General features: G+C 33.7%; 1 protein-coding gene across 1 annotated transcript; it reads right to left on the bottom strand.

Moving 5' to 3' along the window:
* Positions 1–2,850: 2,850 nt before the first annotated feature.
* LOC138334538 (amiloride-sensitive sodium channel subunit alpha-like) lies at positions 2,851–13,442 on the bottom strand. Its single transcript, XM_069283191.1, has 10 exons — positions 13,110–13,442; positions 12,023–12,330; positions 10,209–10,289; positions 9,528–9,619; positions 8,936–9,129; positions 8,268–8,357; positions 7,518–7,671; positions 6,348–6,405; positions 5,284–5,365; positions 2,851–3,105 (listed from the first exon to the last, which is right to left on the bottom strand). The coding sequence occupies exons 1-10, from the start codon at positions 13,440–13,442 to the stop codon at positions 2,851–2,853; spliced, it is 1,647 nt and encodes a 548-aa protein (XP_069139292.1).
* Positions 13,443–13,664: the final 222 nt, after the last annotated feature.

The raw sequence follows: 13,664 nt of genomic DNA, 5'->3' as shown, positions 1-13,664 counted from the left end.
TTATCATCATCATATCATAATCATCATCATCATCATCATCATCATCATCATCATCATCATCATCATCATCATCATCATCATCATCATATCATCATCAACATCATCATCATATCATCATCATCATCATCATCATCACTACAATGATTTAGTTTCTATTTAATCTATACATTGATACCAACAATATGAGCGCTCTAAATTTTAATGTGAGAAACCAATGAGTATGTACAAATTCTTTTGATAAGTCACTTTAGTTCATGAAAAACAATCTCCAAACCTCTTAGTGGAGTAAAATCCTGCCTTAGTCATTGGGATGTTAAAACATACCTTTCTCCATCTGTTATCTATACAATATACAAAGTATCAATAGGCATATGGGGTTCTAATGAGGAGGAGATACGCTTCAAATTTTAAAAGACGTACTCTTTCCTTGATGTCAAAACAATTACACTGTAAAAGTGATTTTGTTCTGCTTCACATATGCACTTGATTTATACACACACATATATTTCATTGATGATATTTCAATAAAACCATATTAAAACACACATTATTGCAACTTAGGAATGCCATCTTTGTATAAAGCACAATATCTATTAATTTATAACTATTTAATGTAAATATAAAAAAAACAGTTACTATTTATCAAATTTAATAACAACGTGAACTGTTGTGAATTACATTATTGTCCACTAGGATAACATGTTCCTAATTGATCGATACGCTAGCCTTGTGATGGACTAGTGTTGCCTTTGTTTTACGACTTCAAAAGTTCAAAAGACGACCTCAAACACTGCTTGCAAAAAATACAAAAAAAAAAAAAAAATATTTGCCCTCCCCCCCTAAAAAAAACCCAAAACACAAACAAATTAAAAAAACCCACCAAAAAAACAAAAAAAGCAAAATAACAACAAGCTCTACATTCAAGCCCCAACCTAATCGAATGTTTATCATATACTGCTAGGGCACGATTCAATAAATTGTCATGCTTTGTTAAATTGTGTTTCTTTGATATTTCAGATACTGAGCTATATATAATACAAAATTGATTTTCTTAACCACAGCCTGTCTTCTTCTCTTTTCAATGACCTATATAACTATTATTACTGCTTTAAAGATCTATTAATTAACAGTTTAACGGTATTAAATTATATTTACATCCCCAGTGTAAAACTGGTCTAATAACTACACATATAGATATATCTAAAAAATAAAACATATATGTGGCTGCTTTACGAGGCTTAACGGCCAACACGAAGTAGAACATACATTTCTCCCACACACAGCGGACAGTTTGTAAGTGAAAGTAAGCTATAGTAGTAAGTTACAGACACGCACCCCAAAGGCATGCGGCTGTTTACCTGGCCCACTCGATGTAAACATATACATTATGTACCAACATCAGTAAGCTATTGTTCCGGGTTAACAGGCATGCAGTATAACCGGTCTAGTCTGATGTCTCGTCGAGACTAAGCCATCGGCATCATCTATCAGCAATTGATGAGAAAATTAATAGCATATGGTTCGTCATCCTCGATATTCCAGATGTTACAATCGCTATCATTATATGTCTTATCACAGGAGTTTGACGTTCTGTCAATAATACAGAGTATATATATATAAAAAATACCCCTATATATTATATAAAAGGGGTATTTATATATATATTTATACTATATATTATTGACAGAACGTCAAACTCCTGTGATCTTATATATCCACACCTGGAATATGAAGAATGAGACAGATAGTTAAAATTTGCTCCTATGATACACATGAAATGGATTAAATAATGGTACATTGTGGTTGACTTTGTGACTTCGGAATGAATGAAGAGTTTTGCGTACCGTGACGCTAAATATAACGTTTCGGGGCACGAGAAAAGATAGGAAATGGAGTAGGAAGAGCAAAGTATATAGTGAAAGCATAGAGTGAGGAGTCGTCTGCTATACCTATATATCTATTAATTTTGAAGACGACTCCTAGATCCTAAAATGTCCTATCATGACATCGTCTAGCAGTAACTAGCCCTACCCATCAAGAGCAGGGGGAAAGGAAGGAACCTAGCCTATCAATTTGGTATATAGATTCTATAATTTGGAAGCCCTTCTAATTTATCTATGTAAAAATATCTAAACTATAACCTGTACCTATACCTAACCTCTGGGCCGGCGTTATCACACCTACTCTTCATCGAAAGACCGCAGAGGGGTTTTTATCGTGCAAGGCTGGGCATCCTCACACGGGAGTGTGACTTCGGGCGTCACTGTCTCTGTTATACTGTACGGAGGTTTCTGAAGGTTTATGCTTGGTCAGTTTTTTTCTGCTGAACTGACTTTGGGTATACATGACATAGCCTAGGGGTGGATATAACTATAGTAATAGTAACCCGTGCAGTATCGAGGATGATGGTGCGCTCTGTATCGATATGATTATAATGGTTTGTAATATCCCGAAATAAAAAGGTAAGGTAACATGTGATGTAAGTTTTTTTTCTTAAAGTATATCGACACCACATATATATGGTATGGTATGCATAAAACTAAAATATCTCACTAATTGATAACACGATAGCTTGCTTTACCATCACCAAGAAATGAGGAAGCAAGGTCGCTAAATTTTGTTTCGTGAAATATAAAAAAATCGGTTGAATTATATAATAGTACAGTTTAAGCCGAATCGCAAAAGTTTAATTCAATGGAATTTATTTTTCGTATGTTACTTCGAAATCGCTAAAATACGCGACTATACCGAGGTATATCCTGTCCCGTTTTCAAAATCAAGGTGGAGTGGAGACATTATACCGTCTATAAACATTTCTAATAACAAAATCATGCAAATTAAGTTTCAGAACTAAAATTTAGTGACATTGTTGTCGCACTTGTCCTCCTCGCCTTTGTCTCCTTCTTGACAAGCCTCCTCTACGCCAATGTCAATAGGCTTCACAGGAGTTTTCATGCTGTCTTTGATCTGTTGTCTGTGATTAAATCGACGTTTGACGTAAATGACAGTTTCAACGAGAAGCTGCACGATTTCTACCACGCTGATAACGGAAGCACCCAAGAAAAGACCTAACGTGCCTCCTATGTTCGAAAGGAATGTGAATTCCTGAAAGACAAGTCAGATATTGATTGCAACAAACACATTGTTCTTTCCGTTTTGAAGGACATATGAGTCATGTAAGACAAAGTCAGATATTAAAGATGTTCCACCGCCGACAGAACATAAAAGATATTCATCATTTGAAAATAATTGGTGTCTAATCGTATATATACAGTAAAACCCCTCTAACTCGAACCCGGATTCCTCGAATACCCCCTGTTCGTCGAACTGGTCGTACGGTTCCGACCGTCTCCCTATATAATCTATGCAACAAAACCCTGGATAGCTCGAACAGCTATTCGTCGAATACCCCTTATTCCTCGAACAGAATAATGTCCCCGTTTCATCAAATATATAGTATTTACCCATGTATTCGTTGAACAGGTGTTCAGCCCTTGAGATTTTTTTACCTGTGTCACACCTGACTGCACCGACCGACATGGATAATTGCTCACGAAATTGTGTTTATACAGTTAGCGTGTCAAGCCTTTAGGTAATTAAGAGATTAACGGTGTCATTATTACCTACCTACACGATCGCAAGTAGTTGTTTGATGCTAACTTTATTTGAATATTTCAGAAAAGGCATTAAGTTATTGATGTTTCTCTCGTAATAATCTTCGCTGTAAATACGAAAATACGGAAGTGGTTGATCTGTGTTAATAGAAAGTATGCATTGTGAAATGACAAAAGAGGCAGAAGATATTGCTGACGTCCACCTAATTATAAAAGTTTCTTTTTTAATTTCTTTGTTGGTTTCATTCGACAGGCTAACACAATGTTATTTATCGAAAGATGTAAACGATATCGAACGATATATGCAAAGTACATTTTATCAGTGCATTCCGTATCTCGTAAATTGTATTTTGTAACTTTACTCGGAAACACATGTAACCCAATTCAACGTTACGCTTTTACTAAATAGACATCTATAGATATCATTTCTTATGTCCGTAAATATGCTGGTTAATAACTTTATTGTGAGTATATATTTTGTAAATGTTTTAAATGAATTATGATAATTAAATAATAGAAAATGTACTCCTTGTTGACCAATATGGATTCTACATTGACCTAGATGACGATCACTTACTCTACTGTGAATGATTTAGGGCTTTCTCGATAGCTTTTTCAAACGCTATATTTATGTTATACATTTTTTTGCAACTTGATATTGCTATCAATAAAACACTTAAATAAAGAAATCCAAAATGTTGAAAGATAGGGTAATTAAAATGTCATTTTCGTGCATTGTTTGTCATAGTTTGAGACCGTTAATTTTGATTGTTGATCGTGACCAACCTCGGATGAGTCGAATAACCTGTATTCCTCGAACTATTGACCTGGTCCCCTGCTGTTCGAGTTATAGGAGTTTTACTGTATATATGTCTAATTAACACAAAAAAATAATATGAAATGATTTAGTTTGCCTTTGGTGCGTGCGCAATCAGTACTTCATTCCATATAGGATATAGAGCCTTTTCCAGGATGCAATTAAGTATTTTTTATATTTTTAACTTGAAGTAAAATTAGAAACTCAAAATTTTCGATGGTGGTAATGGTGTAAAGTAAATAATTTTTGTAACTGCAGAAAATAACTAAATCGTCTGCTCCTTTTTTTGATAGTGAAAAAATGCCATTTTTCAGCGGTGGAGCATCTTTATGGCAATACCACATTATTCTTAGTTCGTTTTAGAGGACATACTAGTCATGAAAAACAAGTAAAATCATTACGAAATATCAATATAGCCAATCTTTCCTCTTGTTCCAGAGGAAATGCAAGTCGTATAAACACAAGGACGATAATTCACGACAACAATGTCTATATCACTCGAGCTTTTGAAGGGAAACACTGAATACCCTTGACAATATTTTTTTTGGATGAAACTGACATGGAACTTACAGTATGAATTATTTTCTGTCTCTTATATAGAAAAATGATACCTATCACAGTTTTATAACACTAACATTTATTTTGTCTTACTTCTTTTGGTGTTTTATATTGATTTATCAACTGAGAATCGACACATATTGTTATTCTTTGCCTGTACATTAGTAAGAATATCATGATATTCATACAACACTAACATTTATTTTGTCTTACTTCTTTTGGTGTTTTATATTGATTTATCAACTGAGAATCGACACAAAATAAATTAGTAAATACATGTAAATATATACTCACATCATACAGGGGACTCTCCGAAATGACCTCATAGTTGATATCTTCGTAGTACACAACTACTCGTAAAAAGTTGTTGCGGGTACTAGAAGAATATAAAGTTACCATGTAGTAGGCATTAGTGGATCGCCCATCTTTCCTATGATACACTTTCACTTTTGATTGTTGAAAACTGCGCCTTTACTGAATATTCTATCCAGTAAAACACCCTTATAACGAACTCGTTTTTAGTGAATTCATTGTTATAACATATAACTTTCCATTCCCCGTCAAGGTTCATGAAAGTTGTCTGTAATAAGTGTATTGCAAACTATACTTATAACGAAGTGATTTCGTCGTCCCTAGATATTCGTTGTAACCGTGTTTTATTGTACCTCTGTATGGGCATCAAGGGCTTAAAAATGGCAGTATAAATGTCATCTTTGAATAACTATTACAATTAAATCTTAAACATCAATATTAATTCTAAACGTAAGAAAATCGAGTTTCAAAATTATAATGTTTTACCAAATGCGTATCATTTGCTTTGCTGTTCACTTACTTTTCAATGCAAAACTAATTGATTACTAGTGTATGGAGTGAAGGTTCAATGCTCTCTAATCTGAACAATAATAATAATAAAAAACAACAATTACTTCAATCTTAGGTGTGACTTACTTTAAAACACTATTGACACTCGTGACATTGAAGAAGTTGTTACAGAAAATCTTTACAGCGTCGGATAAAGTCTTGTTGAAACACATATTTCTCATAAGCGCGTATTTCTGTTGAAAAGAATATGAAATTAAGGACATGCAAGCGATTTTTAAATCACAAAGTTTAAAAATATTTATGAATAAGTTTATATAACCTAAAGAAAGAAAAGTATACTGGTATATTAAAATATATTCTTTGTATTCAAAGGATTTTCATTATTCATCATTCGTATTTCCTTTAACCGTGTTTGTATCTAGGGAGTTAAAACCTAATCAACTTGACCAAGTTCATCAATTCAATAAACATACAAATATATTCTACTGATGGATGACGGTTATTCGTATTTCCATCACTACGGTTAGCACACTTACCAGGTAAATATCATTTGGCCATGGACGTCCAGAGATTGTCTTTTCGTACACGACTTCTCTATGATAATAAAATATCAGGTAAAATACTGAAAAGTCCGTCTAACATATTTTAGCAATAAACAGAATGTTTTTGACGAATCGTAAGTACTGTATATTTCTTAAAATTTGCGGAAGTTATATTTCGCGATTTTATGTTTGGAACTTTTTAAAGGTGATTTATTTTCGTCATTTTTATATCCTTTAAAAGCGTAATTCGTATGACAGGCTGTATGATTTTGATGAATTTGACGAGATTTTGATTTCGCGAAATTAGATGAATCAACGAAATTTAGACCCGCGCAAATATGACAACTATACAGTAGTTGCAGAATGGAATTCGTGTAACTTTCATCACAAACACTTCATTGTCATTACCTGTTGTATCATATATTACCAACTAGTATATTCAGTCAATCACATCAAAGTCTAGTGTTACACTGTTGTACTTACTTACAAGGACTGCCACATGAACATTCCAAAGACCCCTTCAAATATAGAGACTCCACTGTTAACTGGCACATCGCATCTGTACAGGAAAGATAGACAATGTGTAATTACGACTCGAGATTAGCGTTGATTTTTCAGTTTCTTTACGGTTAATTTACCATTTATTTGTAGTAACATATACACATTTTAGCCCACGTAATTTCAATTACTGAGGAACCTACTATTTCAGCGCGATCAAATTTTAACGCCAATCCGGAAAAAAACCCTGTCTATTATGATTTATTAGTACGGATATTCAATAACTGAAATACCCTTTTACAAAAAATAGCTTATCTATACGAATTAGCGCATTAAAGACAGCGCGAAAAGGGCTAAAATATACTACCACTAAAATAAGTACGTTAACAGTATGCAGGTTGAGAAAACAGCTGGAAAGTCTTAGGCTTTTGTCACATTTTCACGATTGGTAGAATAATTATTATGTTTTATTGTTCATACTTCAGTTTTAAATGTTTGTTTTTATTTTTTATACCGTGGTTACATTACCCGAACGCAAAGTGTACTTTAGATGAGCAACAGAAATATAATTTTCATACATTTTCGTATTTTAGCGAAAAAAATCCTTGCGCAAATAGCGCTAAAATATTATTACCGCTACGTTACAGTAATTTATATTTTTCTTACGCTCTAAATCTTTTGAGTCACAGGCGGGATGACCATAATCATATAGATAGTAGTCTTCATTGGATTCCTCGTCCATCACTATCTCTATATCTAACTGCGGAACACACTGACACTTCTTGATTACCCAGTGGTGTTTACACAGCTTCACACACGCCTGCGGGAGGGACAATGTTGAAGACTATCAGCAAATCAAACGAAGCCGCGATTGAAATGACCTTTGAGATGACCCCTGTTTGGGCGCCAATGACTGATCAGTTATATCTGTATTATTATTAATTTCATTTTCAAAATACATGTAGAAATATTATCTGCGATTGAAATGACCTTTGAGATGACCCCTGTTTGTGTGCCATGGACTGGTTAGTTATATCTGATTATTTATTTCATTTTCAAACTACATGTAGAAATATTTTCTGAAACGTAATTATCAACAGATAGTTCGACACATGGAAAAATTAGACCGAAATATTCATTACGATAATAACTGGTAAAAAAGTAAGATTTCAGGATAGTTCACTGCAAAAGGCATAATATTTAAAAATGGCTACCCCACGCAGAAGGATTCCACTTGGTTACTATCTTGTTTATATGACTACAAGATTTATAAACCAAATTTGATGTTCAAACATTACATATATTTCAAAACTTAAAGACTGCTTTATGGAAAATGCAATAGCCTGTTTGTCTCCTGTAAGTTTTGTAGCATCTGTACAATTCTATAAACAAAACATTATGACCGGGGTTACTTACAGGAATTGTATAAAGGATGCCGAAATTCTTTTGGAACTCTTCCCCGTTTGTACATTCTCCATAGGGTGGACGTAGTCGATAGACATTGACCTGGAATATAATGGTGATATGAGAAAGAAGTCTTCAATAAAAATCAAAATCTTAAAAAAAATATCGCAAACGTAAACACTTTAGAAGACTTCCATATAGAGTAATTTAAAAGAGCTGGATTCGCAGTAAAATAAATCAATAATACTAAATATTTTCATCTATCTTCACCTTCTTTATTTTAATTTTTTTTTGCCTTTTGAGCTGCTGTCGGGTCGCCTTGTACTAGTGCAATACATTTTCTTAATAAAACAACAAGTTCATTATAACTGATACTCAATTAAACCAACATCACACAAATAAAGCATCGGACAACAATTTAAAATAAGAATGGAAATATGGTATTGCATTCCGGCATTTTGAAAACTCTCAACGTTAAAATTTAACGCTATTTAGACACGACGTCTTTTAATCCTGACGTAACGTCATTGTTTACGGACGTCAAGTTATGACGTCACGACGTCAAGTTAAGGAGTCATAATCAATCAATTGCGCTAGTGACACATACAAAAATATTACACAGGAGCAGTCACCGGATATCAGGTGGATTTTGTGATTATTTGACATAATATATATTATGGTTTAAAGCTTAAAGCATCTAATACGTTTACCATTCTCAGTGCGACGCTTGTCTCTTGCCCTGGGCTGAGCACAATGCCTTCCACTGTTGGGAATACCACGGTGCCAGGTGGGTGGATCAGAAGCTTGATACCATACCCCGTGGCGAAGCTTGTAATGTACTCAAAGATTTCAAGGTTAAGTGTCAACCACAATCCTTCAAAAAAAAACCACGAAGGGAATAAAACAGTTTTGAAAGTATTGATGTCAACATGCATAAATACAAAAGCGGAACCTACTGTAAAATACCTTTTTGTTTTTGTTATTTAAAATAATCGAGAATAGACTTCACAATCAGAGAGTCTGACTGACTGCCTTTCGCACATCGACATGTGCTTTTATAATCATTCGAATAACACTTGATTCAAATCAGCGAAATTACGCGATTTTTTATATCTTGTGGTGTAGTATATGTGAAGAGTAGGAAGACGATGGCTGTCGATTCAATTAATATAATGGGTGCTAGTCATATGTGAAAACATTATAAAGCTGAAATACTACTTGTCGAATTTAAGTGCAACAGAAATATATCTCTTTTGTAAAACTCTATATTACCATTCAGGGGACCAGGCTTCGTGGCGAAATACTTCGATGACTCTAGAGTGAAGCAGTTGCCATATTCGGAACTTTGAAATAGTTTAAAATCGCTAAAATGAAATGATAAACAATGGTAATCAATAAACATCACCATGGATATACTTAATTTAGATAAAATAACAATTACCTTGATAACGATCAATTGATATTTGGAAACAAATCTATTGATTTCTGTATCTAACGATAAACAAAGATGACGAAGTATTTTTCTTCATTAACAAAAGTTACTTACTTTATATTATTACCAGCATGTAAAAGTTTGAGCTTCTTATTTTACTCCATTAAATAGTGTATCTATTATACTTATTGCATCTCCAAAAATAATCCAAAAATGGCAAAATACCCTATATGGAATGAGGTATTGATTACGTAGACAGCAAAAGTAAAACTATTGTAGATGTAATCATTGTGTGTTTATGAGACATATATACATGTATATTTACAAGATTAAACATCAGTTATTGTCCAAATGGTTGGAGCATCTTTAACTTAGATTCTTTCCTTCAGTAATGCTTTCCTATACATAAATTTAATCTAAGGAATTCTTAACGTTAATTCTTCATGTTTGTGAAACTGGACTCAACAATTACAATCATAATTATACTACTTTATATAAATATTGTGTTGTAAACGACTTACTCAGCGAAACATTTGCGAGCGTTGTAACTACACGACACCAACATATCCTCAAGTAAATGGCCAATTTTGTATCGCGTCTGCCTGAAACAAGTAATTATAGTGAACCTCATCATCACGCAACACGTATCTTAACAGATGCTAAAATGCAACAGTAACTATAAATCATATAATATGTAATTTTATTAATTTGATTTTACTTAAAAAATCGGCTTTGATATACAATTTGTCCTGGATGTGCATTTTTAATCAATATTTACTGTGTAAACATGTATCTTATATGTACTGTGAATTTAATTCAAGACGCTTTAACAAAAGAAGTTATTGTTTTCGTTGTTATGTAAATATTATGTGCATTTAGTAAAACATATTTCACAGATTCCAAAAAGTAAAGGTTTATAGATGGAGAAAAATTGGAGTATCCGGACAAAAAACACCAATCAGCGGTCGGTACTTGGCAACTGCCCACATGAGATTCGAACTCACGACCCAGAAGTTGAGGGTTTGTGTTAATATGTCGAAACATCTGAACTGTGGTCCTTCAATATATATACACACATCAGTCACACAGGAAAATAAATAATAAACAAAATCACCAAGATATTAAATATCGTCAAGCAGATTTAGGAAAATCATAATTTTTTTAGTTGGCATTGTAATGCAACTGACTGCTATACTTGTTAAAACCATATCCATATCCTAGACTCTAATATTTACTAATATAAATTTTCAATTAATATCTAATCACGGGGAGATCCAAACTTGTCAGGTCCTATCAAAGTACATATATTTATGCAAATTTATTTGTTGCTTTGCCACAGATATATGTATAAATCACTTTTGCAAGCTGGGGGGATAAAATATTTATACTGTGTAAACTCAAACAAATGGTTTCTGGAAACAATCTCTCATCATCACACAGATGAAAATAAAAATCTGAAGAATAAAACCGAGTGCGCTATGGACTTTTTAACAGAATCAGACAAACGGTAATGCTCAATATCATAGCGTTAGACCATTACAAATCATATATTGATTCTTCGATATTACATCTGCAGTATAAATAAGAACCCCCGATTCCTTCCCCTTGTGCATTCAATGTTATTGACACATCGTAAATGTTTAGCCGTACAACTCAAGCAATGAACACTGATTCTTGACATTGGTCTGCATAACAAATAAATATTATACAAATAATAATAATAATAAAACAATATGATTTAAATTTCATATATGATAATTCTGAAAAAACAAGCTTTAATTTTCATTTTGCTTTTGCTTTAAAATTGATGCCCAAACTGAAAATAACATGCAATACCACATGGTTGGGTATTTTAGTGGGACGAACTTTTTTTTTATTTTGAATCAAATTAAAGCGATACATCATATTAACGGACTGAAATTTCACTGGCGATAAGTTTGTAGATAACTTCACGAATCCTTATAATTTTGCGTATTCAATTTTTGCGAAATCGTGAAAATATCATATCCGCAAAATTTACCAACAGATGCGTTTAATATTGATCATTATCACGAAATAATATACTCTTAAATATGCCTTTACGTCCGAGTCGGCGACAATAATCTATAGTATGTAATAATCTCTAGGATTATATTCCTTCTTATTACCAATAGTTTGATTTTATGTATTTTGAGGGCAAGAGCAAGTAGTAAAATGATGGGAAATCATGACCAGCCAGTCCAGGTAGACTGCAGCATCATAAAACATAAAAAACTGAGCCTCAGAATGAAAAATAAATTTACCTTCTTAATATAGACCATAAACCCAGTGTTTATAAAAAAGAGTTAGACATTACCTTGGTTCATCCATGAAAGCATCTCTGAAGGCTTCTATGCGGCTAATCCACTCTTCCCTAGGTGCTCCAATGTCATCGAAAGCCAGTAGGTCTTTGATTAGACTGTAGTCGAGGTCGGGTAGTGTACCAAGATCGTTCAACATGCTACCATAATTGAAATTATTTAAATTAAAATAATCGTATTCGGAAGCGGGCGAGTTTTCGGAATTATCTTGGTAATTATAATTGTCCATGTCACCTGCTCCCGACGCTTCTAATGTAGGCAAGGTAATACTGTCATCGAAGTTAGGGTCATCCTCAGTCAGTATCTGGTTAAAATGAAAATTAAAAATTATAATTTATAAAATGTGGTGTCATTTTTTTTGATAACATGTGAGTGAAAAGAAAAGAAAGTAGTTTTTTTTCTTTCCTCATTTATTTTTATATTCTGTCTATAAGGAGACTTTCGTCCATCTTTAATGTAACAGCACATATTAACGTTTTCGTTTTTAAGACAGGTGGTATCTTAAGTTGTTAACAAGACTCGTATAATTCTGTACACAATTTAAATTTCGCAATACACATATTTTTGCGTAATGTCGAGAGAGAGCACGAACGTGAATTCGAATGTTTTTGCGGGTAATTGTAAAAACTTATACACGACCAACGGCGACGGATAAAAGACTATCGCAATAGGTATATATAAATGTACGATGGTCAGTAAGAATCTATGATCGCGAATTTATGTATTTGCAAATATGCTGAAAACAAGGACGCGAAATATATGTTTTCAGTCGCCAATGACATCTTCAGACATAAAAAAAGATGAATGACTAATGGCTTTGATAAGTTAATGAAGTAACATATCACGACAGTACCGCTTTAAAAAAGAACGGAGAACTTCTCAACATAGTCAATAGTTAAAACTGTCTTTTTTTGCACAAAAATAAGATGCCTTATTGCTTTGTCATTCAATGTGTAATTTTTACGAAAGAGTCATCGTGTCGAAGTTCAATACTCTTGGTAGATATTGAGATTACAATGGTCTACAACAATAACTATGCCCCGTAATAAACATGTAAATAAGCTCAGTTTCAAGTCTACATACCTCCCCAGGGACTACAATAGCCTTAATGTCATCACTGGTGAAGTTGACCAATGAACGTTTTATTGGGTTCATGTTGCAGAATGACACCGCCGGAAACGGAAGTGGGTTGAACTTGAGAGTGACAGCGGTTTTGATTGGTCGGTCGTAATAGGCGCCGAACAATTGTATGAGCTGGTACGTCACATAACCGAGAGTTGCCAGAAACAACACTAGCCATATAACCTTCATGTGTGTGGTCTTAGATTCGAAGACTTTTGGTAGGCCGTGGAGTGAGCTACTGGTGGCTAGTTCACGAAGCGCCTGACGAAGTCGTGGTCTGTCTTTAGTTACCATCTTAACTTCGTAACAACTAGCTACAACAGAAAAGGATATCTATTAGTCACTATCACATATTCTTATTTCATCAAACTATTTTAATGATCAGTCCAATATTTTATCATAAAAACGCATCATGTGATGCCCTGTAAGGAAATGCGATATTGCCGGAAGCTACCCACATATTGGTAGCTCTTCTTGCACCCCGGCTGCCATTAACCATAAAAGCCTTGCACGTCT

The sequence above is a fragment of the Argopecten irradians genome, chromosome 11 (genome assembly GCF_041381155.1).
Source record: "Argopecten irradians isolate NY chromosome 11, Ai_NY, whole genome shotgun sequence".
Lineage (NCBI taxonomy): Eukaryota > Metazoa > Mollusca > Bivalvia > Pectinida > Pectinidae > Argopecten > Argopecten irradians.
Note: the sequence above shows the minus strand (reverse complement) of the source record. Positions and strands in the feature narration are given on the sequence as shown.